This window comes from Tachyglossus aculeatus, chromosome 10, assembly GCF_015852505.1.
Source record: "Tachyglossus aculeatus isolate mTacAcu1 chromosome 10, mTacAcu1.pri, whole genome shotgun sequence".
In the NCBI taxonomy this organism is placed as follows: Eukaryota; Metazoa; Chordata; class Mammalia; order Monotremata; family Tachyglossidae; genus Tachyglossus; species Tachyglossus aculeatus.
In genome coordinates, this window is record NC_052075.1 from 43,955,252 (window position 1) to 43,981,727 (window position 26,476).

Consider the following 26,476-nt stretch of genomic DNA (forward strand, 5'->3'; position numbering starts at 1 on the left):
AATAGGGTGAGCTTCTGGGGTCCCTTCTGGCTTTCACAGGGAGAAGAAGCGTGGCCTAGTGGAAAGAACCCAGCCCTGGGAGCCAGAGAACCTGAGTTCTAATCCCAGCTCCGCCACTTACCTGCTGTGTGACCTTGGGCACTTAACGTCTCTGTGCCTCGGTTCCCTCATTTGCAAAACGGGAATTCCATACTTTCTCCTACTTATACTATGAGCCTCATATGGGACTCAATCTTGTATTTACCCCAGCGCTGGGTACAGTGCTTTGCTCAATATGTGCTTAATTACAAATGCTGAATTGTACTTTTCAAGCGCTTAGTACAGTGCTCTGCACAAAGTAAGTGCTCAATAAATACAATTGAATAAATGGATGAAATGCCAAAAATAATAACAGTAATAATAATTGTTATTATTATTTCAAATCTCTCTAGAATGTAAGATCAGGGAGAGTGGGACCAACAATCAGCTGAGAACTTCTTACATCAACCCTGACTCACCAGGAGTCTTTGGGAACCACTGACAGAATCTGGGATGGTCTCATGCCCTGAAGAAAAGTGACAAGCCCATATCCCTCACTGGAGCCAAAAACAACGCTTTTCAAGTTCAGGAGTCCGGACTCCCAAACTTGAAAACCACAATTTTGGCTTTGCTTCTTGTTCCCACGGTGTGTCCTCCATATCAGCCTCCAGAGCAGGGAAGTGAGCTGAACCCCCAGAAGTAAGAAAAACCCAATGAAATGTTTTATTATCTTCTACTGTCACAATTCTGGGATGGAACCATCAAGCAGTCCTGGTTGACAGGGCACTGGGAAAGGTGGTTAGGTCTTTGGTTCATAGTCAATGGTCCCACTCTTCAGCCAAACCAAAGCCCTCAGAGGATGCTATAACCTACCCCTTCCCCTCGGTCCACTGATATAGGTCTGCTCAGGAAGACGGAAGCAGGACGGACGGATGGGGACACACACACACACTCTCTCACTCTCTCTCTCTCTCGATAACTGGTGTTCCTCACGCTTACGGGCTTGGGATCTACACTTCTGCTGCCTGAGGAAACCTTGAATTTGAGAAGGGAATGGAAATATCTTCAAGAGGAGGACACAAATTCCCACTGTTGAAAGATCCGGAACACCTTCCGTGATTTCTGAGAGAGACTCTGCAGGCAGAAAAGATTGATATTGGACGTTAGTTCTTCCCCGAGGACAAATGGCAATTTAGCCTTCGGGCCAGGTGAGTGGGTTCCTGTCACAATGAAGGCGATTTATACGCTCAAAATGTAATACGGTAGAATCAGTTAAGCCTCAATAATTCTACACTATGCTAAGCGCTGGATGCAGGACTATTACCAGACCTATTACAAGCACAGGAGCATGTCTACCCACTCTGTTGTATTATGTTCTCCCAGGTACCTAGTACAGTGCTCTGTACCAAGTAAGTGCTCAATAAATAGCATTTATTGATTGCTGGCGAAAGCTACTTCCCCAGGGCTCTGCCTCGCACTACATTTAGTTTGTACTTCAATTTGTACTTCCCAAGCGCTTAGTACAGTGCTCTGCACATAGTAAGCGCTCAATAAATACGATTGACGATTGATGATTTAACAGGGAGAATCATAAACATCCCCTAGCCAGGACTGCTTCAGGAATGGGCGATCCCAAAGCAAGAACTGGTATCGAAGGACTATGTTGTTGGTGATTCAAAAATCTCCCGGCCCTCACCCTCAGAGAGGGAGAGGCAGAGGCTGCTGCTCTGTGAATATTATATATTATAAATTACATATTCATAATGTCTGTCTCCCCTCTAGACTATAAGCTCGTTACTGGCAGGGAACATGCCTGCTAATTCTGTTGCACTGTACTCTCCCAAGCACTTAGTACAGTGCTCAGCACACAGTAAGCACTCAATAATACAACTGAATGAACTACTGACTACCCCAGACAGGGCAGGAGGAGGAAACTGTCCTTCCTTAGGCTGCTTGTAATCAGCCCAACAGGTGTCCGTTCAGGGGACTTAGTTACCATGGTGCTAGGTATTCAGAAACACACCACTGCTAAGAAGGAGGAGGAACCTAAGCTAGAATAACAATATAAATTTTCATCTGAGCTCTCTGGTGCACAAGCGTGATTCAAACAAGAAAAAAGTAGTCCCTATCTTCACCTCCTCCACTGCAGACGGAGCGGCTAAGGAGTGGGAATTGTTGGAGGCCGAGAACAGCAGGTCTGTTGCTGTTCTGGATTCCAATTTCCAATTCTGAGCAACAGTTCAGTTTCCCTTACTATGGAATAATAACAATTATGGGAAGCATTGTGGTCTAGTGGAAAGGGCATGTGCCTGTGAGTCAGAGGACTTGGGTTCTAATCCTGAGTCCACCTGTCTGTGTGTCCTTGGGCAAATCACTTAACTTCTCTTTGCCTCAGTTACCTCATTTCTAAAATGGGGATTAAGACTGTGGGCCCCATGTGGGACACGGACTGTGTCCAAACTTTTATCTACCCCAACGCTTAGTTTAGTGCCTGGCACATGGTAAGCAAATAACAAATACCATTAAAAAAATCAATAATTTTTTTTAACACAAAACCCTTGGGTTGCTTCTTCTTAGGGTTCCAGAAGGTGGTTTCAATGAAAGTATCAGCAGCTGCAACCTTTCATTCATTTCATTCAATCGTAATTATTACTGGGTGCAGAGCACTGTACTGAGTGCTCGGGAAAAACCTCTTTGGGGTTCTGGGCAGTGCTCTTTGCAGGGGTCAGGGAAGAATAGCGTGATGTAGCCTTGCCTCTGGGGTTTGATGTTTGCACCGAAATTTTAGAAATTTCACCCAAAGAGCAGAGGAAACACTCTACCCCATTAAAAAGTAAAACACTCCTGGCTTTTGATATTTCTCTTCTTCCCGCTGAAACCTAAACGTGCGGTGTCATCCCAAAGGACCATTACCCTGAGCTCTGACTTACACCCTCTGATTCTCGGTTCTTCCCACCCACCCTTGGTCTCTGCAGCCCCACGGCACCTATCCTGGGCTGGAGATTCCATGGCTACATGACGTTTGGCCAGAGGAAGGCTCTTCCTCCACATACTGCCTCCGGGCGAATGTCATGCTCCCCTTTCTAAAGATGGGACGATCGGAATACAGAGTTTGGAAGTGGCTCGCCCCGGGCCGCACGGAGTCCGGGGGGCCGCGGGCGATGTGGCTCCATTCCGACTGGCTAGAAAGGGCTTAGAATATAACGTGGACCCCGATAACGGAAAACGCCAGCTGTGCAGCAACACAAGGCCGCAGCAGCTGAGACCGCGGCGGCTTCTGTGCTCTCCCCGTCACCCCATCCGTTTCACCGGCGGCGCAGAGAACTCGCCGAAGCCCTGATGGATGGCTGCTTGCTTGCCTTCCCTGAGGGAATTCAATCGGTTCTGTGTCTCTCCCAAGGTGAAACCAGATCCTAGGCGGCTTGGTTTACAAGAGCCCGAGGCAGGCATGGGGAAATCTGTAAACTCAGACTTTCTCCCCACGTAAAAAATAAGAGTAATAATGGTATTTGTTAAATGCTTCCTATGTGCCAGGCACCGCACTAAGCCCTGGGGTGGATACAAGCAAATCGGGTTGGACACAGTCCCTGTCCCACGTGAGGCTCACTGTCTCAGATGAGGTAACTGAGGCACAGAGAGGTAAAGTGACTAGCCCAAGGTCACAGAGCAGACACGTGGCGGAGCCGGAATTAGAACCCATGACCTTCTGATTTCCAGGCCCATGTTCTATCCACTACGCCACGCTGCTTCTCTAAACAGTAAACGGTACCTGCCCAGCTCCACAGACCTCTAGACCGCAAGCTTGTTGTGGGCAGGGACTGCTATATAATAATGATGGTATTTGTTAAGCGTTTACTACGTGCCAAGCACTGTTCTAAGCGCTGATATTGTTATATTGACCTCTCCCAAGCGCTTAGCACAGTGCTCTGCACATAAGATGCGCTCAGTAAGTACGACTGACTGACCGACTGCTGCTTCCTCAGCACAAATCGCCCCTGGTGCTCTCACCATAGAGTCTGCGTCTGCCGGCGGGTGAGACGACTTATGGGCCAGGAGAAGGTTTAGCACAGCCTTCCAGCCGGGTTCAGCTGCCATGCAGATGTCTGACTCGTCCCCGCTGCTCTCTTGGACGTCCCCGCCCTGAGCCCCGTTGACCCAAGGACACCAGTCTCTGTGCTGAGAGGCGGGGTCGAACATGCCGCGGGAAGATGTGTCCTGTGGGGGAAGAAAGGGAACGGGATTGGAAGATAGGGCTCGCCATATCATTTCAAGGAGCTACTGCCAAACCTGCAACAGAGGACGGAGCTTGCTGACCTGCAGGCTCGGCCCCGCGTCACGGTATTGCCCCGTCTTCCCATTTCCTACTTCCTCTTTGCACTCCTCCTATGTTTTCCCCCTCACCTCCCCGTGCCATCACTCTCCTCATGGCTGCAGGCAAACCACTTCACCAGTCCAGTCTTCTCTGGGCAGTTCCCCTTACGCATCCTTCCCTGCCGCCTAAATGTCGGAGACGACATCCCACCTGGTGAGCTCCCTTCCTTGGTCCTGGCCTCAAGACTCCTCCCTCAGAGCCTCCTGGGCCTCCATCCCTAAAGGATCGTGGTCCCGCCCTACCGCCCACAACTCTCGAGGGAGGACGTTTCCTTGTCCTCGATGCTGTTCGCCCAGGCGGGGGCCCAGGCCCATTTCTTCGGTGGTTTCCTATCTTTCCTGATGTGATGTTCCCCATCGCTGACCTCGAAATCACGCCCGTCGACTTACCGAGCTGCTAGAGGAGCAGAGGCGGGCCCGCTTGGCTTTCCGGAGCGGGCTGGAGGGCACTTCCACGCCGGTGGTATCTCCTTGCCCCATGCTGCGGGTCACAGGGCGGCTTCTGGTGGCCGGGCTCGTGGCCTCCGGCTCGGGCCGATCGATGGGGCTGGAGCAGTCCCAGCTCCGGGTGCGGGTGAGGACGAAGCCTGGGCTCTTTTCCGGCGCCTGCAGAGGAAGAGGGGGTGGAGGAAGTACGTGAAGCTTGCCACCTGCCACGGCTGGGAGCGGAGGTTAAGTCCGGCCTCTTGGTGGGGGATCCTCATCATTCCCAAGTAGGGAAAGTAAAGGTGAAGTCACCCAGGATCCCCAGGAAGGTCTCCAGCCTCCCCACTGGGTCCGCTCCCGGCCCAGAAGTACGGCAGCTAACAGACCGCCCGGGATCCGATGCCTCACCTGCTCGGGCCCAAAGGGGAACACGGTATCCTGGCTGCGGGTCATCATCCTCCGTGGCGACTCAGGGACCAGGGGAAAACGCTCGGGGTGCCCATCCGGGCCTGCCGGCTGGGGGCCGGTCAGGCCACAGGAGACTTCGAGGTCGGACAGGGAAGACTCGATCTGTTGGAAGCCCCAGAGCCCCACTTTCCTCACGCAGCGGGAGCACATAATAAGCGAGAGGTGCGTGGACTCCGAGGAAGAGCTGGGGCCGGGAGACAGGAAGGGGAAGGGCATCCGGTCAGTCCAAGAGTGAGGCTCTTTCCTAGCATGTCGCGCTAATACAGATCTCTGGGTTGGCTGGCTGCAAAGTCGTCATTTCTGTTTCGCTCAAAGGACTGGAACTTACTATTATCCGGTCAGGGATCTTAAGGGCAACTCCCCCCCCGAAGGCCCTCATTTTATTATCAAAAGCAGCATGGCTTAGTGGCCAGAGTACAGGTATGGAAGTCAGAAGGACCTGGGTTCTAATCCCGGCTTCATCACTTGTCTGCTGTGTGACCTTGAGCAAGTCACTTCACTTCTCTGGGCCTGTTACCTCATCTGTAAAATGGGGATTGAGACTGTGAGCACCATGTGGGACAGGTACTGAGTCCAACCCTGTTTGCTTGTATCCACCCCAGTGCTTAGTACGGTGCCTGGCATATAGTAAGTGCTTAATACCAAAATTATGAGCATTATTATGAATTCTCCAAGGGCTTATGGTGGGGCGGGGTGGGGAGATCTCTTAGGGCCTAAAGGCCCTAAAATCAGAGGCTGGGAACACAGGTGGAGGTGAGTTAGGAAGAACAGCATGGTCCAGTGGAAAGAGCTTGGGCCTGGGAGAAAGAGGACCTGGGTTCCAAACCAGGCTCTGCCACGCGCCTGCTGCGAGACCTTGAAAAAGCCACTACTTAACTTCTCTGTGCCTCAGTTGCCTCATCTGTAAAATGACGACTCAATATTTGTTCTCCTGCCTACTTAGTTTGTGAGCCCTGTGTGGGACAGGGACTATTTCTGACCTGATTGTGTCTTCCCCAGTGCTTATAAAAATGCTTGACACAGAGTGAGCACTTAAATACCACCACAATTATTATTATTATCATTGTCAAATTGCCTAAGATTCCAGCCCACTGAGGTGTCAACTCATTGTGGGGGGAAGGGGGATGGACAGGGAATTTGGGGATTCAGTCAGATTTACACCATGGGGGACACTTTTTCATTCCGAGCAAGGAGGCAAAAAGAGCATACAGATTTTTTAGGGGACGCGAAGACTTGGAGGGGACAGACTTCGAAATGTTAACAGGCCAAAAAGTCACCATTTTGGCCCCGAAACTCTCAGGTCTTACCACAATCTTGGGATGCGCAGATTTGGGGGTCCAGCTCACAACCCGTGGGGATGATCGCCCCAATGTAGGAGGAACCGAAGACTCACATCATACGAAGCCCCGGGACAAAGCAGAGTCTTATTTTGTACTTAAAAAAGTAGACCCAAGTGTCCTATAACGGGAGGGTTGCGTTCGACCACAATTTTGCATTAAAGAAAACCCGTACTGTCGTTACCCGTCCCGACACTGCACACGGGTAATTTCTCAGATAATCAGGCATGTTGAGCCCAAACAGGCTCGGGTTGTCGGAATAACGTCTCCTAATTCCCAAACAGTGTTCTAGCTAAAACAGGGAAGCGCACAGGCCCGGGAGTCAGAGGACCTGGGTTTTAATCCCGGCTCTGCCAATTGCCTGCTGTGTGACCTTGGGCAAGTCACGTAAGGCTCTGTGCCTGTTTCCTCATCTGTAAAATGGGGTTTAATACTGATTCATTTATTCATTCATTCAGTCGTATTTATCGAGTGCTTACTGTGTGCAGAGCACTGTACTAAGCGCTTGGAAAGTACAATTCAGCAGTAGAGACAATCCCTGCCCTCAATGGGCTTAATTCTACTTAGACTGTAAGACCCACAATAATAATGGCATTTATTAAGCGCTTACTATGTGCAAAGCACCGTTCTAAGCCCCGTATAGGACAAGAACCATATCCAACTTGATTACATTGTCCAATGCTTAGTATAGTGCTTGGCGCATTGTGCTTAAATACTACTACTAATAATAATTATTATGGTACTTGTTAAGTGCTTACTATGCGCCAAGTACTGTTCTAAATTATTATTAATAATAATAGCACACATTGAGCGTTATGGAAGAACTGGGGGCAAACTATCTGTGGGAGACAGTGATAAAAATAGAAAGTAGGGGAAGAGAGTCCTGTAAATTGAGCCAGATGCCAAAAGGAGGACGTAGGCACAAAGCCTGTGAACTATTTCACGGAAACTATTCTAATTCCACAGGCATTTTCTAATTCATAGGTCCCTTGTGTCCCTCTCGGATCCTTTTCTGCACAAATGAAAAAAACACTCCTTAAAATCTTGGAGTCGAAGAAAAGTGTGTTTTAAATACGCTGGGGCTGGAGCTGACAATCTCCCGTTTCAAAGGGAACCTTTGCCAAGCAGAGCAGCTGGAAAGGAAACACCAACACGGGAGCCCAGAGGACTCCAGCTGGTGTTTTGTTTGGTAGTTTTTTTTATCAATTAAACTGATTTTCCCCCACCCCCCCCAAGATTAGACAAGGAACTCCTCTGAATGCTACGTCTGTGGATTCGCTCACGCCCAGCTGGGCTGTCTCCGCTTCTGGCAGATGCCAGAACTGTGGCCTCAGTGTGGGAACTGGGAACTCCTGGGTTCTAATCCTGACTCCAGCTGTTCCACTTAACCCTCTCTGGGCCTCACTTTCAACACGGATTGCAATCGCTCCCTCCTTTAGGGTCCTCATAAGGATGAACAACGAGACCATTTCCACCAGGACAGTATTATTTGGGACTACTGACTTTCTGGAGGAGGTGTTGTGTGCGTGGGTTTGCCCGAACCTGCCGCCACTGACCTACATGCCCAGCCACAGAGAGCCAGGACACAAGCAGTGATGTGGACTTGGACGTCCGACCCCAGTTTGACGGCAGCTTTGTCCCCGTCAGTTCTGTGCTCCAACTCATCCTCAATCAGATGCAGAAGGCGGCTGATCTTGTCCTCAGTTAGGCCCTGCAAACAAGCCACAGTCAGAAACAGAAGGTAGCCCGGCCTCCTGTGAGCAGGACAGTCCTAGTTAGAGCCTCAGTCTACCTAGAGGTCTTCCATCTCAGCAGAGACAATGAAAAAAGCAGTTAAGACCATTCCCCCTCCCTCACCCTTGAGCCCAGTCGGATTCCTAGGGAGGGAGGGAGAGTCAAAGTAACCCTCCAGGGCAGGATTAAGAGACTGTTGAAAGGAAGGCTTTCCTTGCTGCAGGTGGGTTGAGAGGATTTTTGAAGGGCTCTTAAATTTTTCCTCCTAGCTGCAGGTGGGAAGAGAGGATTTCGGAGGGGCGGCTGAATCGTCCATCACCGTGAAATTCCTTCCTCGTCGGTGAAAACTGCAATCCCGGGTGCAGAAGGGAAGTGCAGGAATCTCAGCCCCTGACAGCAAATTCGTGGCCCTGGCAGGGCACCTGGATCTGTTCATTGTTAGAGGAACAATAGGCCTTGACTCTGGTCGGGATTTTTGTTACTAAGAATAATAAAGAACTGTGGCGGGACAAAAATTCCTCCTTGGCTGGGGAGCGAATGACATTTGCAATAAACGTCGGTTGCAAAGGTTAATGGTCTGGTGCTGAAACTCTTGACAACCTCTCAAAGAAGAGAAGTCATTAGCGGCTGTTTCCAGCATTGATGCTTGCCTTCGCGAGGGATCCCAGAAATGATCAGACGGGATGGCAAATATGTGGTTCAAAAACCAGATGGGCCAGAGCATTGTGCAGTCCCGTTCCTGGGGTCGACGGGGCCTCGCTGGCCCTTCGCCCGGGTCTGCCAATCTTCTCTTAGGGACTGTGCAAGGGGTCGTGTGAAATGGCTCCGCTGAAGCTACGTCCTCCGGTGCCCAACGGCTGTGGCCCTTTGGAGATGAAACCACGAAATGACGGGATCTGGGCTGAATTTTTAAGTAATGTGGCCATAATAATAATGATGATGATGATAGTAATGATTATGGTATTTGTTAAGCGTTTCCTATGTCCCAGCCACTGTACTAAGGGCTGGGGTGGTGTCTCTATCTGTTGCCGAACTGTACTTTCCAAGCGCTTAGTATAGTGCTCTGCACACAGTAGGAGCTCAATAAATACGATTGAATGAATGAATACAAGCCCATCGGGTTGGACACGGTCCCTACCCCAAGTGGGGCTCACAATCTCGAGCCCTGTTCTACAGGTGCGATAACTGAGGCTCAGAGAAGTGAAGTGACTTGCCCAAGGTCACAGAGCAGACAAGTAGCGGGCCGGGATTAGAACCCAAGACCATCTAACTCCCAGGACCCAAACTCTATCCACTGTGCCATTTATTTTACTCACTTATTTATTTTACTTGTACATATTTACTACTCTATTGTATTAATGTTGTGCACATAGCTATAACTCTATTTATTCTGACGGTTTTGACACCTGTCTACATGTTTCGTTTTGTTGTCTGTCTCCCCCTTCTAGACTGTGAGCCCGCTGTTGGGTAGGGACTGTCTCTATATATATGTTGCCAACTTGTACTTCCCAAGCGCTTAGTCCAGTGCTCTGCACACAGTAAGCGCTCAATAAATATGACTGAATGAATCATCATCATCATCATCAACTGTATTTATTGAGCGCTTACTATGTGCAGAGCACTGTAGTCTCTCTGAATGAATGAATGAATGTGCAGAGCACTGTACTCAATGAATGAAACTTCCCTCGCCATGAAATTCCTTCCTAATAAAGGATAAATACGACTGAATGAATGAATGACTTGTACTTCCCAAGCGCTTAGTCCCGTGCTCCGCACACAGGAAGCGCTCAATAAATGCGACTGAATGAATGAATCATCATCATCATCATCATCAATTGTATTTATTGAGCGCTTACTATGTGCAGAGCACTGTACTCTCTCTGAATGAATGAATGAATGTGCAGAGCACTGTACTCTGAATGAATGAATGAATGCCATGTTGCTTCTCTCAGACGGAGAATGGGGTCCAACCACCTCAACAGCCCAGTTCAGGGGCAACAGGTGATTTGGCTTTTTAAGAACAAGCTGCAATATTCCCTCTCCTGGGCCTGAGCCGTAAATTACGTCCACATGCTGTACATGCTGTACAGTGCTCTGCACATAGTAAGCGCTCAATAAATACGATTGATGATGCTGGGCAGAGGGAGGTGAGGAGTGGAGAAGACCACTTTGCCCCAGAGGAGGAGGAGAGAAAGACGTACCATGCTTTTCATGTCATCAGGCTTCAGGGCAGGCAGTTGGAGGTCCAGGTGACAGAGGCTTTGGAAACGTTCAAGGAACTCACTGAGCAGGGCATGAGGCTCATCCAACAGCAAAACTCCAAAACGATCTAGGGCAGAGAAGAAAACTGGATGCTTACCCGGTTCGGTTCTTAACGCGTCCCTTCTCTGCTGCTGGGAGAGCTCTGGCTTGGATCTCCCTGCCTCACCTGGCCAGCTATAAGCTACATTATAATAATAATAAATAATAATGGCATTTATTAAGCACTTACTATGTGCAAAGCACCGTTCTAAGCGCTGGATAATATTTGTGAAGCACTTACTAAGTGCCAAACACTGGGACAGATACAAGGTAATCAAGTTGGAAACAATCCCCGTCCCACATCATCATCATCAATCGTATTTATTGAGCGCTTACTGTGTGCAGAGCACTGGACTAAGCGCTTGGGAAGTACAAGTTGGCAACACACAGAGACAGTCCCTACTCAACAGTGGGCTCACAGTCTAAAAGGGGGAGACAGAGAACAGAAACAAACATATTAACAAAATAAAATAAATAGAATAGATATGTACAAGTAAAATAATAGAGTAATAAATATGTACAAACATATATACATATATACAGGTGCTGTGGGGAAGGGAAGGAGGTAAGATGGGGGGATGGAGAGGGGGACGAGGGGGGACACATGGGGCTCAATCTCCATTTTATAGATGAGGTAACTGAGGCACAGAGAAGTTAAGTGACTTGCCCAAGGTCACACAGCAGACGATTGGCAGAGCCAGGACTAGAACCCACGACATCTGACTCCAAAATCTTGCCACTAGCCCATGTTGCTTCTCGTTCCTATGCCAGTTAAAGGAATAGTATGGATTTTTAAGGGTTTTACCCAATTTAACCCCATTTCTACTGCCTATGCCTTTTTTCAAAACAGGGTGAACCTGAAAATTTTTAAAATGCATTTTTAATTGCTTTTTAATTTATCGAATGTTCTTTAACACTTTTACTGCCAAACTGACAAGTCAATTTCTGTGGCGTCCCAAATCGGTCAGGGTCAACTTAATTTAGAGCATTTATGGGATGAATCACTGCTATTCCACTGTCATCAGTAGAATCAATATCCACTGCATTTGGAAACGTGACCCCTGGAGGGTCTGGTCTATTCTAAATGCCTCAGGTATTTTTTTTCCCCAACTGATTTGCCCTTCTTCCTTCTCTATCAAATGTTTGGAGTTGCCTTGGGCTATTCTTGGGCTATCCTTTTTTCATTTCACAAGGCGTATGTTGTGCAGCTGGGTTTGTCGGGGAGTTGAGGGTGAATGAACGGACAGAGGTTAGACAAATAATCTGAGATTGGATCACACGAGCTACAGCAGCGTGGCTCAGTGGAAACAGCCCGGGCTTTGGAGTCAGAGGTCATGGGTACTTTGGGAAAATCATTTAACTTCTCTGTGCCTCAGTTACCTCATCTGTAAAATAGGGATTAAAATTGTGAGCCCCCCGTGGGACAACCTGATCACCTTGTAACCTCCCCAGGGTTTAGAACGGTGCTTTGCACATAGTAAGCGCTTAACAAATACTATTATTATTATTATTATCAACCCACTTTTGGAAGACTGCATGAGAACAAGACCTTTGGGCTAACGTTTGCACGTTCCTAAGGTGTGAACAAAGTGCAAACCCAGGTGGGCAGAAGAGAATGGGACAGAACTGGGGTTGAGTATTGGGTGAGTCTGTCTTAAATGGGATTAGAAATAGTTGAGATTGCCTTGGCTGTCCTTAGATGGAAAAAGTCATCATGCGTTTCCGCACTTGACAGTGCATTCCTTATACACTGTCATTACTTTGGATTTACAAGACTGGATCATCTAATAAGTTCTCAGAAGTCTGATCATCTATAAATTGGGCAGGGAAGCTGTGGCCATTCTAGGTTACCGTGACACCTCGGCTCTTGTTCAGAAGAGCCTGACAAATCTAGAGAAGGGAGAAATCGAGCGGACTCGACACTGAGACGACATTGACTCGACGTTGTCAGCTTGAAAAAGAGAACTGATTGATTGAATGATTGATTGAAAGGTTCCTTTGGTGGTTTCAGATAGGCATTAAAGATGGGATAAAGGCAAAGAACAGATACTCCTGCTGCAGATAATTGCCCAACTCTCTCTAAGAGGATTCTGTTGGTTGTGGGCATGTTGTCCCCAGAAATGGAACCGGGAATTCCGGCGTCCAGGAATTCCACAGAGTTCTATAAAGGGGAACTCTCCTGCAGATCCCCACAGTGCCCATCTCAATTGAGGAGACTCTCCCAGAAGCGGGAGGGGCATAATAATATTTGCGAAGCACTTACTGTGTGCCAGGCACTGTTCTAAACGCTGGGGTAGATACAAGCAAATCAAGATGGAGCCCCTTACACAGGGCTCCCACTTTTAACCCCCATTTTACAGATGAGGAAACTGAGGCCCAGAGAAGTTGCGTGACTTGCCCAAAGTCACACAAAAGGCAAGTGGCGGAGCTGGGATTAGAACCCAGGTCCTCTGATTCCCAGGCCTGTGCTCCTCCCACTAGGCTATGCTGCTCCTTTCTCTATAACTGGTGACTTACGGGGACCGGCCTGGCACCTGGAGAGGCTCTAGAAGAAAACTGGGTCAATTCTCTATATTCACGTTATTCATCGGACCATCCCTAAGAGAATGGCTTGCCAAAGGAGAAGGGGGAGATGAGAAGATGGCAGGAAAAGGCTGGGGGGCGGGGGGTCCTCAGGACTACATACCTGGGCACGGACTGTCTGGCCAGAAGCAGAACTTTTCGTGAGCTGTACACAGGGCTTTCTTCAGCTCCGTACACCGTTCCTTATCTGAAATTCATGCGGATAACACACATTTATACGATAAACAGCATACCAGTGGCATACAGTCTCCTACCTTAGGAGATTTTTGCAAAATTGTTCAATGCCCAGAGGCTTCTGGTACCAAGATCACACTATACTCATTCAAATGCTTCATCATCATCAATCGTATTTATTGAGCGCTTACTGTGTGCACAGCACGTACTAAGTGCTTGGGAAGGACAAGTTGGCACCATATAGAGACAGTCCCTACGCAACAGTGGGCTCACAGTCTAAAAGGGGGAGACAGAGAACAAAACCAAACATACTAACAAAATAAAATAAATAGAATAGATATGGACAAGTAAAAAACTGTTCAATGCCCAGAGGCTTCTGGTACCAAGATCAATCAATCAATCAATCATATTTATTGAGCGCTTACTGTGTGCAGAGCACTGTACTAAGCGCTTGGGAAGTACAAATTGGCAACATATAGAGACGGTCCCTACCCAACAGTGGGCTCACAGTCTAGAAGGGGGAGACAGAGAACAAAACCAAACATATTAACAAAATAAAATAAATAGAACAGATATGTACAAGTAAAATAAATAAACAGTAATAAATACGTACAAACATATATACACATATACAGGTGCTGTGGAGAAGGGAAGAAGGTAAGATGGGGGGATGGAGAGGGGGACAAGGGGGAGAGGAAGGAAGGTTGCCTTTAAGGCAACCACACTTAAGCAAATCTACCCTTAATGGGTAGCAATGTCACCACTAGAATCCCTGTGAGAATCAATCAATCAAACGTATTTATTGAGCGCTTACTGTGTGCAGAAGTACACAGTAAATAAAATAAAATAAAATAAATAAATAAAATAAAATAAATAGAATAGATATGTACAAGTAAAATAAATAGAGTAATAAATATGTACAAACATATATACAGGTGCTGTGGGGAAGGGAAGGAGGTAAGGCGGGGGGGGGGATGGGATGGAGAATGAAGGGAGGAGAGGAGAGGGGAATGTTCACAACCACCCCATCCCATTCCAGGCCTGGCTCGAATCTGGTGGTCGTGTGTTTCTCCCAAGCGGCATCTTCGAACGTACAGGACAAGAGAATCTCGATACTTTCCACTTACATTTGTCAAAGTCGAAAGCGGGCTGCAGACTCGCACAGAGGAAAGCCTGGCAGCTGGAGCACTTGAGCATGTCACACTCAATGGTCATCCAACCGTACTTGGCACAGACCAGCGGGGACAGCTCACGGGGTTTGCCTGCCCATTTTAGGGAGTTGCCATGTTAAGGATGGTAATCAATCAATCAATCAATCGTATTTATTGAGCGCTTACTGTGGGCAGAGCACTGCACTAAGCGCTTGGGAAGTCCAAGTTGGCAACATATAGAGACGGTCCCTACCCAACAGTGGGCTCACAGTCTAGAAGGGGGAGACGGAGAACAAAACCAAACATATTAAAAAAATAAAATAAATAGAATAGATTTGTACAAGTAAAATATATAGAGTAATAAATATGTATAAACATATATACATATATACAGGTGCTGTGGGGAAGGTAATGAGAAGAGAGTCAGCCCTCGCTGCTCACGGGACAAACTCGGAGAAAAAGGTTGGATGGGCATCACTCTGAAGAAATTTTGGGCAGCACTAATGTTATTTTGGGCCAATCAATGAGTCAATGGTATTTACTGAGGGCTCATAAAAATAATAATAATAATAATAATAATAATGGCATTTATTAAGCGCGTATTAAGAGCTGGGGAAGTTACAAGGTGATCAATTTGCCCCAAGTGGGGCTCACAGTCTTAATCCCCATTTTACAGATGAGGTAACTGAGGCACAGAGAAGTGACTTGTCCAAAGTCACACAGATGACGTGGTGGTGCCAGGATTTGAACCCATGACCTCCGACTCCAAAGCCCGTGGTCTTTCCACTGAGCCACGCTGCTTCTCTGTGCAGAGCACTGTAATAAGCACTTGGGAGAATACAATGCAACAGAATTAGCAGGCACGTTCCCTGCCCACGAGTTCAGGGGGAGCTAGTTTTATGTAGCATCAATGAGAGGAGAATGGATTCTTTTCTGAAGGGCTGTTGATTTGACTGATGTTTTGGGTGGGAATAATGCTCTCCATCAGATTGCTCCCTCTTATTTGGTCTCTTCTCCCACTCCACCCCAGTTTACAGTCTTCCTTGCTCTCAAGCCAACCTATTCACATCTTCCTCCCTCTGATGCCTTGCTCTCCCCTTTCCTCCTGCTTGGAACTCCCCCTTCCCTTCAGATAGGCAGTGTGGACTACTGGATAATAATAATAATAATAATAATAATAATAATAATAATAATAATAATAAATGATGGCATTTGTTAAGCACTTACTATGTACAAAGCACTGTTCTAAGCGCTGGGGGGATACAATGTGATCAAGTTGTCCCACGGGGGGGCTCACAGTCTTAATCCCCATTTTTACAGATGAGGTAACTGAGGCTCAGAGAAGTGAAGTGACTTGCCCAAGGTCACACAGCAGACTGGTGGTGGAGGCGGGATTCGAACCCATGACCTCTGACTCCAAAGCCCGGGCTCTTTCCACTGAGCCACGCTGCTTCTCTGGATTCTCTGGATAGAGCACAGGCTTAGGAGTCAGAAGGCTGGGTTTGAATCTCCGCTCTGCCACTTGTCTGCTGTGTGAACTTGGGCAAGTCTGTTCATTATGTCTGTTTCCTCTTCTGTGAAACGGGGATTAAGACTGTGGGCCCCACGTGGGACATGGACTGTGTCCGACCTGATTAGCGTGTACCTACCCCAGAGTAAGCGCTCAATAAATACCATAAAAAAAATCTGCCAGGTCACAACTTTCGCCATTTTCAAAGCCCTTCTGAGATCTCATTTTTAGACTGTGAGCCCACTGTTGGGTAGGGACTGTCCCTATATGTTGCCAATTTGTACTTCCCAAGCGCTTAGTACAGTGCTCTGCACATAGTAAGCGCTCAATAAATACGATTGATGATGACTGATGATCTCATCTACTCCAGGAAACCTTTCCCAGTTCCTTTTTCTTCTGTCAGGGTCAGGTCGTCTCAGTACCCACCTCTACACAGTCACCCACAGCTCTTTTGTATATTCTGACTTTTACTACATTCGACTATATGTTGCCAATTTGTACTTCCCAAGCGCTTAGTACAGTGCTCTGCACATAGTAAGCGCTCAATAAATACGATTGATGATGATTGATGATCTCATCTACTCCAGGAAACCTTTCCCAGTTCCTTTTCCTTCTGTCAGGGTCAGGTCGTCTCAGTACCCACCTCTACACAGTCACCCACAGCTCTTTTGTATATTCTGACTTTTACTACATTCGACTATATGTTGCCAATTTGTACTTCCCAAGCGCTTAGTACAGTGCTCTGCACATAGTAAGCGCTCAATAAATACGATTGATGATGATGATGACTACTTCAGCCCTTACTCATTCAAAGATCTATCTTTCTATTCTCATCTTCCTCCTACCTCATCCGCTAAATTGTGCAATCTTTGAGGGCAGGAATTGAGTCCTTAACTCGATTTTACCCTGTTAAGCTTCTAGGACGTAGTATGCCCTCAATAAATTCAACTGATTAACTGACTACGGCTGTGCTCAAAGACTGTTCCTGATAAAAACTAAGGAGAAATGAATGTTTCTTCGATCACAAAACCGGGGAGGTTTGTGCTTGAGTTGCAACACGTGTGGGGTGGGGCGGAGTGCTGCAGAAAAGCAAAATGGTGGATTATGTTAGGTCTTAAATATATAGCATTTTCTACTGTATATCAAGAGGAAACACGGTAGGACAATACAAGAAGCAATATTAACCCTCGGACAAACAAGTTCACAAACGTTAACGAACTGGGATTCAGTTGCGGGGCAGACCTCACCAGTATCCAGAAATTCACAGCAGGAAAGAAAATTACCGAAACTACTCAAAACAAACCCTAAGCCACTTCAACAGGATTAAGCCAACCCCGCAAACCAATCCAATACACCCAATTTTTAATTTCTAGTCCATCCTTCCCTCAAAAATGCACACGACTAGTAAAACACAATGCGTCATTCTTCTTTGTTATTTGCTTGGCAAAAGTTGTCATTTATCCTAGATGACTGGAGAAGCATGAAAGGCTGAAAGTACTCTGTAAATCTTACAGACATATCCTAATATATTTAGGGAATTTTTTTAACTATCCAATTTTTGGTATTCTTTGGGTTAGACACAGGAAGAGTTATAGGGGGATTCTTACCACTGGATGATTTGGGAAGGTTGCACAAATCCCATTCTTTGACTATTTCTGAAAAGAATTAGGTTTTGGGGAGTTTAAGTCAGAAGCGCTTGCAGGTGAAAGGCTAGTCTCAGGAAGGTTGAGAAGTGTAGAGTTTGGAGCACTGAAGTCGTTTAATGAAGATAATGGTGGCAGTTGCATTTTAGCTAATCTTCTACTCCTGTTCCACACACTCAAGTCTGTTCCCTTGCTCATCCCTCCAAATCCTTAAATCAGTCAACATTTCCTGAACATTCAAAGTGTACCACGCTAGACACCTTTCATCTCACCTCTCCTCTTAGAGAAGCGGATCGAGAGGGCATACACAGAGATGATCCCAATCGAATTTGGGAAAGCTGAAAGATTACCCCTTCTTCCCAACACCCCCCATGCCACCCAACACCCACCGCTGGCTGGCTCCACCGGCAAGGGGAAATGAATAAGAGCAAGATATATACACTTAAATGTCCTTTTTTCGTTTGAGCTCAGAATACTCAAGCCAAAAAACAAAGCAGGAAATTGAAATATTTACTCTGGCTGCTATAGTACTGGAACGGAGGCTCACAAGTCAGCAACCATTTAATGGAGTCTTGCAGGCATTTTTTTTTTTTTTTAATTTGGTGTTTGGCCCCAACAGACTTGAAGTTTTTCAATATGTGTCAGACTTGGGCTGGGTTGGTCCTTTAAAAAAAATAAATTGGCTTGGGCAGAGCTACACCTATCCTTAACTCTTCCCCTCCTGCTATACAAGGAGGAATGAAATTTCTACCACTTTTCCTATGTTAGCCCACCCTGGAAATCTTGCTGGAAGGAATATGTAGTATGACATAGGTGGAATGAAAATATCTGAGGATCCCTGCTCTTGAATGTGACTGCCTTTGACTTTTTATGATCAAAATCATCACCCCGCTGTTTTTCTTTTGAAGGAGGAGCGGGGGTCCAAAAAATAAGAAAAAAAACCAACAAACCACCACCACCACCAAACAGTGGAGGTTGATCTTTGAAGAATTTTGGGGGCATGTTGAGAAATTCGGGGCGCAGAAAGCTCACACTGATAAGGAACAAAAAGGATATAGTAAATGTTTCCACTCTGTTGAAGAAGGCGTCTTTGCTTGTAGCTTCAAACGGAGGTTGTTCCGCTTGGGGTGATCCATTAACTGATTCGGACACGGCAGTTGTGTCTTTCCTAAGAGAAAGTGGCATATCAATGAGCAATCCTCAGTGTGAAGGTGCGGGCTGTGCATTCTGCAATGAGAGCCCCAGCAATGCTTCAAACTTGTCAATGGCGAGAGAAAATCCCTATAATTCGAGTCTGTACCGTCCCCTGGTTGGGTTAGCTGGAAGGGATGGGTTCCTTTTCATTTTTTATCTGTTAAGCGCTCACTATGTGCCAGGCACCGTTCTAGGTGCTGGGGTAGACATAAGACAATCAGGTTGGACACAGTCCGCGTCCCACATGGGGTTTACAATCTTAAACCCCACTTTACGGATGAGGAAACTGAGGCACAGAAGTGACTTCCCCAAATTCACATAGCGGACAAGTGGCACAGCAGGGATCTCTCCGCGGACCAAACTCAACAGACCAGGTCCTTCCGACTCCCAAGTCTGTGCCCTACCCACTGGCCCACAGGGCTTCTCAAAAGGGAACCGAAGTCAGAGAAAACTGAAGGCAAAAAAAACCTTTAAGGGCCTTTTAAAGGATGCTGGAAAAATCCATTGGTGGCATTTACTGAGCGCTTACTGTGTGCTGAGCACGGCACCAGACACTTGGGAGAACACAATACAGAGTTGTTAGACACAACGTGGCTCAGTGGAAAGAGCCTGGGCTTTGGAGTCAGAGGTCGTGGGTTCGAATCTCGGCTCCGCCAACTGTCAGCTGTGTGACTTTACACTGTGTGATAATAATGATGATGGCATTTGTTAAGCGCTTACTATGTGCAAAGAGCACTGTTCTAAGCACTGGGGAGGTTACAGGGTAATCAGGTTGTCCCATGGGGGGCTCACAGTCTTAATCCCCATTTGACAGATGAGGGAACTGAGACCCAGAGAAGTTAAGTGACTTGCCCAAAGTCACACAGCTGACAATAATAAAAATAATAATAATGGCATTTACTAAGTGCTTGCTAGGTGCAAAGCACTGTTTTAAGCGCTGGGGAGGTTACAAGGTGATCAGGTGGTCCTACGGGGGGCTCACAGTCTTCATCCCCATTTGACAGATGAGGTAACTGAGGCCCAGAGAAGTGAAGTGACTTGGCCAAAGTCACAAAGCTGACAATTAATAATAATAGTAATAATAATGGCATTTATTAAGTGCTTACTATCTGCAAGGCACTGTTCTAGGTGCTGGGGAGGTTACAAGGTGATCAGGTGGTCCCATGGGGGGGCTCACAGTCTTCATCCCCATTTGACAGATGAGGTAACTGAGGCCCAGAGAAGTGAAGTGACTTGCCCAAAGTCATGCAGCTGACAATTAATAATAATAATAATAATAATGGCATTTATTAAGCGCTTACTATGTGCAAAGCACTGTTTTAGGAGCTGGGGAGGTTACAAGGTGATCAGGTGGTCCCACGTGGGGCTCACAGTCTTCATCCCCATCTTACAGACGAGGGAACTGAGGCCCAGAGAAGTGAAGTGACTTGCCCCAAGTCACCCAGCTGGCAATTGGCGGAGCCGGGATTTGAACCCAAGACCTCTGACTCCCCAGCCCGTGCTCTTTCAATCGTATTTATCATATTTACTGAGCGCTTACTGCGTGCAGAGCACTGTACTAAGCGCTTAGAGAAGCGGCGTGGCTCAGTGGAAAGGGTCAGAGGTCGTGGGTTCAAATCCCGGCTCCGCCACTCGTCTGCTGTGTGACCTGGGGCAAGTCACTTGGCTTCTCTGGGCTTCAGCTCCCTCACCTGTAAAATGGGGGTGGAGGCTGTGAGCCCCACGTGGGACCACCTGATCACCTTGTATCCCCCCCAGAGCTTAGAACAGTGCTTTGCACATAGTGAGCGCTTAACAAACGCCATCATCATTATTATTATCATTGTTACCTGGAGCCGGTTCCTACCGAGCGTTGGGCTCCCAGGGTTTCCCGGCTGGCAGGCTCCCCAGCGCTTAGAGCAGTGTTTTGCACGCAGTCAGCGGTTGCTAGGCGCTGTCACTGGTGCTATTATTGTTTCCCAATCGGGGCAAAGCGGTGAGGTGAGGTGAGGTGAGGCGGCTGGGTTGTCCTGCGCGCATGCGCCTTGGCCCCCGGGAGGCGCTCACCGGTCGGGGCCGCCGCCGCCGCCGCCGCCGCCGCCGGGCTCGGTCCGGGGCTCGGTCCGGGTCTCGGCCCCCGCCGCGATGCCCCCGCCGATGAGCAGGCGGACCTTCTGCGGGGCGCCCAGACCCACGGCGGCCGACGCTCCGCCGCCGGGCGCCGCCATCTTCGCCCCGCGCCGGAAGTGCGCCCCTGCGACACTTCCGGTCCGCCCGGTGACGTCACCGCGCACGCGACGCCGCGGCCGTCGACGACCGTTGGGGTTTGTTAAGCGCCTACTATTCATTCGTTCATCCACTCAGTCATTCGTTCACTCATTCGTTCATTCATTCATCCGTTCGTTCGTTTATTCGTTCATTCATTCATCCACTCACTCATTCATTCACTCATTCGTTCATTCATTCATCCACTCATTCGTTCATTCATCAATTCACTCATTCATTCAGTCATTCGTTCATTCATTCATCAGTTCACTCATTCATTCATCAATTCACTCATTCATTCAGTCATTCGTTCATTCATTCATCAGTTCACTCATTCATTCAGTCATTCGTTCATTCATTCATCCGTTCACTCATTCGTTCAGTCATTCGTTCATTCATTCATCAATTCACTCAGTCATTCGTTCATTCATTCATCAATTCACTCATTCGTTCAGTCATTCATTCATCAATTCACTCATTCATTCATTCATCAATTCGCTCATTCGTTCAGTCATTCGTTCATTCATTCATCAATTCACTCAGTCATTCGTTCAGTCATTCATCAATTCACTCATTCGTTCAGTCATTCATTCATCAATTCACTCATTCATTCATTCATCAATTCGCTCATTCGTTCAGTCATTCGTTCATTCATTCATCAATTCACTCAGTCATTCGTTCATTCGTTCATCAATTCACTCATTCGTTCAGTCATTCATTCATCAATTCACTCATTCATTCATTCATCAATTCGCTCATTCGTTCAGGCATTCGTTCATTCATTCATCAATTCACTCAGTCTTTCGTTCATTCGTTCATCCATTCACTCATTCATTCAGTCATTCGTTCATTCATTCATCAATTCACTCAGTCATTCGTTCATTCATTCATCAATTCACTGTCATTCGTTCATTCATTCGTTCATTCATTCATCAATTCACTCATTCATTCAGTCATTCGTTCGTTCACTCATGCGTTCATTCATTCATTCATCCATTCACTCATTCACTAATTCATTCATTCTTCCGCTTGTTCATTCATTCATTCATCAATCCATTCACTCATTCATTCATTCTCGTATTTATTGAGCACTTACTGTGTGCAGAGCACTGTACTAAGCGCTTGGGAAGTACAAGTGACTTAGTCATTCGTTCTTTCATTCGTTCATTCATTCATCCAGCGCTTAGAACAGTGCCTTGCACATAGTAAGCGCTTAAGAAATGCCATTATTATTATTATTATTATTCATTCATTCGTTCAATTGTTCATTCGTTCTTTCGTTCGTTCATTCATTCATTCATTCATTATTATTCATTCATTCGTTCATTCATTTGTTCATTCATTCGTTCATTCATTCATTCATATTTATTGAGCTCTTACTGTGTCCAGAGCACCGGACTAAGCGCTTGAGAAGAACAAGTTGGCAACATCTAGAGATGGTCCCTACCCAACAACGGGCTCACAGTCTAGAAGGGGGAGACAGACAACAAAACAAAACATATTAACAAAATAAAATAAAGAGAATAGTAAATACGTACAAGTAAAATAAACAGAGTAATACGAACATATATACAGGTGCTGTGGGGAGGGGAAGGAGGTAGTGCGGGGGGGATGGGGAAGGGGAGGAGTGAAAGAATGAATTAAGATCAGAAGGAGTGCTTCTAAGAATTCGCAGATTTGGAGATAAGAATTTTTCTTCTGGAACTCTGTTACTTCTGGTCCAACGTGATTGACCTTCAAAGTTCAGGGGTAAGAGTTTAACTTTTTTTATGGCATTTGTTAAGCACTTACTATGTGCCAGGCACTGTACTAAGCTCTGGAGCAGGTACAAGATATCAAGCAGGACACAGTCCACGTCCCAAAGTGGGCTCACAGTATTCATCCTTATTTTACAGCGGAGTTAACTGAGAAACAGAGACGTTAAGTGACTTACCCGAGGTCACACAGCAGACAAGTGGCAGAGCTGGGATTAGAATCCAGGTCCTTCTGACGCCCAGGCCTGTGCTGTATCCCCTAGGCCATGAAACTTTTCATGAAACTTTTTTATCTGGCATTCTTAAATGGATACAGTCTTTGGCATTTCCTTTCAATTTCTTGGATGGAAGTTCCAACTGCGACATTTAATTTAATTGCAGTATTTCTATCTAGCGTTGGTGCCCAGAGCCCTCAGGCAATGGATGTGTTTACAATTAAATCTAAAAAGTAAAGTAAATGTGCTTATTCGTATAAGAGGGAAAGGAATAAACCTGTTCATTTGGTATATGCAAAAGGATTATCTATTAGTAGTCATTTAGGACTTGGAAGTATGTTTTGTCTAGGAGTGGGGCGGAAAAGGGGAGATTTTAGGTAAACTTGCTAATCAGGTGAGGTATAACTCTGCGGTCCTGCTCCCTTGTAACTTGGCCAAATTCCAGCAGGGGAAATTCTATTCTCTGAATTTTCCAGGCTGTTTCCATTAGAAACAGCAGTACCCTAACATATCCTGAAGCATTTCTTCACAGCTTTTAAAAAGACCTCTAGACAAGATTGTATTTCTGTGGTTGTACACGCAGATTTCTCCAAGAGAAATCTCAAACTAACCACGCCTCGCTCCTCAAAATGCTCCAGTGATTGCCCATTCGCAGCCTCATCAAAAAACTCCTTACCATCGGCTTTAAAGCACTCAATCAGTTCGCACCCCTCCTATCTTACCTTCCTGATTTCCTACTGCAAACCAATCCACACACTTGGCTCCTCCAACGCCAACTTACTCCCTCTACCTCGATTTTATCTATCTTGTCCTCATCCATCCCCACCAATGGCCTGGAACTCCCCTTTCATATCCAACACATCACAACTCTTTCTATCTTCAAATCCTTATTAAAATCCCATCTCCTCCAAGAGGCCTCCCCCGAACTAAGCCCTCATCTCCCTTACTCCGTCTCCCTTCTATGTTGCCCTGGCATTTGGATCTGTCAGCACGTGCTCAATAAATATGATTGATTGAAACTGTTTCAGGACACCTTCCATAGACATAATGATAATGACGATGACGAAATCTTCAGCTAAGAACAACTGCGACTTCAGGACTGAGAATTTGTGTAAAGAAATAGACTGTGCTGATAATGGCTTGCCCAGCACCACTTTCACTCTCTCTCAACCGTGTCGGTTGTGTTTCCACTGCAGCTCTGAGTTTAACAAGCTTGCATCAATCTAGGCACCAGAGGATTACAAAGTAATCCTGGAGGAATTTACATGGATAAAGACAAGCGGACAGACAACTTACACATAGGCACAAGACTAGATAAGACATATGCATAAAACTAGATAAGACTATCAATCGGTCAATCAGTGGGATTTATCCAGTGCTTACTGCGTGTGCAGAGCACTGTGTTAAGCACTTGGGAGAGTACAGTACAATAGAGTCCGTAGTCATCATCCCTGCCCACAAGGAATTTAAGAATGAGTCTAGAAAGGGAGACATATTAAAATAGGTTACAGGCAGGGGAAATGGCAGAGTGTAAGGATATGTGAATAAATAATAGTAATTGTGGTATTTGTTAAGTGCTTACTATGTGCCAGGCACTGTACTAAGCGCTGGGGTGGATACAAGCGGGTTGGACACAGCCCCAGACCCATAGTCTCAATCCTTATTTTATAGACGAGGGAACCGAGGCCCAGAGAAGTGAAGTGTCTTGCCCAAGGTCACACAGCAGACAGGTGCTGGAGCTGGGATTAGAACCCATGACCTTCAGACTCCCAGGCGCCGCTTTTTCACTGGGAGTGGGGTGAGTCTCCATCAAAGTGCTTCAGGAAGAAAGTCTTATTCATTCATTCATTCATTCAATCGTATTTATTGAGCGCTTACTGTGTGCAGAGCACTGTACTAAGCGCTTGGGAAGTACAAGTCAGCAACATTTAGAGACGGTCCCTACCCAACAACAGGCTCACAGTCTAGAAGGGGGAGACAGACAACAAAACAAAACGTGTAGACAGGTGTCAAAACTGTCAGAGTAAATAGAACTATAGCTATATGCACATCATTAACAAAATATATAGAGTAGTAAATATGCACAAGTAAAATAACTAGAGTAATAAATCTGTACAGATATATATGCAAGTGCTGTGGGGAGGGGAAAGAGGTTGTTGTACGGCAATAATGATAATAACGGTATTTGTTAGGTGCTTACTATATGCCGGGCGCTGTTCTAAGCGCTGGGTGAGATGATAATAGTAATAATAATAATCATGGCATTTATTAAGCGCTTACTATGTGCAGAGCACTGCTCTAAGCGCCGGGGAGGTTACTTATAAAAGTCAAACTGAATAGACCAGATTGATACAGCAGATAATCGTGTGCTGTCCTAGGTGTGTAGGAGGGCCTAGGGAAAGGAACAGAGGTGAAGAGGATGATTATTACAAGGTAGATGCCTGACTGGAATAGATAATAATAATCATGACAATGGTATTTGTTAAGCGCTTACTTTGTGCCAGTCACAGGATGAGAAAAGGTCAGTGAGAGCTATTAGGAAGAGGGAGAGCAGGTGAAGAAGGATTTATGTCAGGCATTGGTGAGATTTTTTTTCCTTGAACGGGAGTGGGAGGATTGGTGGGGAAATGGGTGGAGTGGATGTCAGCTCAAGTTTGGTGTTCTTTAGTACTTCTGCTATAGCCTATGCCGCTTTCCTGCCTCCGCAGGTTCTTGTCTGGGGTCTGCACATTTTAGTGCCCTGCCAGTTGAGTGGAGGTTCAGGAGGGCATGGGAGAGTATTGGAGATTCCCACAACAGCAGGGGGGATCCAAAGATAGAGTGAGGGTAGTGCTAAATTTTTGGCAGGGCTTGGAGTAGGATGAGAAGTGACTGCCCTGGCAGGCTAGGCAGAATGGTTTGGTGTGCAACCTTTGGGCAGGCATGTTGGGTGCGGCTGACGTTCAGTTTAGCAGCTCAAGGTCAAGATTTTGGATTTGATCATCATCAATCGTATTTATTGAGCGCTTACTGTGTGCAGAGCACTGTACTGAGCACTTGGGAAGTACAAATTGGCAACATATAGAGACAGTCCCTACCCAACAGTGGGCTCACGGTCGGGGTGAGACGGCAGGGGTCTGAGAAGGAAAATGACGTCGGCAGAGAGGCACTCGTGGAAGGTGATCTTGATGGCGTGATTTACCATGGATGGGAGTTGGGTTGTTAATATGTTTTGTTGTCTGTCTCCCCCTTCTAGACTGTGAGCCCGCTGTGGGGTAGGGACCGTCTCTATATGTTGCTAACTTGGACTTCCCAAGCGCTTAGTACGGTGCTGTGCACACAGCAAGCGCTCAATAAATACGAATGCATGAGTG

General features: G+C 46.7%; 1 protein-coding gene across 1 annotated transcript; it reads right to left on the bottom strand.

Moving 5' to 3' along the window:
• Positions 1 to 718: 718 nt before the first annotated feature.
• Positions 719 to 21,190, bottom strand: ZC3HC1 (zinc finger C3HC-type containing 1). Its single transcript, XM_038753192.1, has 10 exons — positions 20,957 to 21,190; positions 18,773 to 18,884; positions 14,540 to 14,690; positions 13,342 to 13,425; positions 10,556 to 10,683; positions 8,177 to 8,331; positions 5,224 to 5,467; positions 4,780 to 4,995; positions 4,027 to 4,233; positions 719 to 1,152 (listed from the first exon to the last, which is right to left on the bottom strand). Exons 1-10 carry the CDS (start codon positions 21,115 to 21,117, stop codon positions 1,084 to 1,086), a joined length of 1,527 nt encoding a protein of 508 aa, XP_038609120.1. The 5' UTR covers positions 21,118 to 21,190; the 3' UTR covers positions 719 to 1,083.
• Between the last annotated feature and the right edge of the window lie 5,286 nt (positions 21,191 to 26,476).

Bases quoted from the DNA above. Each gene is read 5' to 3' on its own strand.
- ZC3HC1 (XM_038753192.1), bottom strand. From the start codon at position 21,117: ATGGCGGCGCCCGGCGGCGGAGCGTCGGCCGCCGTGGGTCTGGGCGCC. The intron at 4,234-4,779 runs GTAAGTCGACGG...CTTCCCCCACAG, and splicing joins TCTGCTCCTCTAGCAGCTCG to GACACATCTTCCCGCGGCAT. The intron at 1,153-4,026 runs GTGAGAGCACCA...TTCTGCCTGCAG, and splicing joins CGGCAGACGCAGACTCTATG to AGTCTCTCTCAGAAATCACG.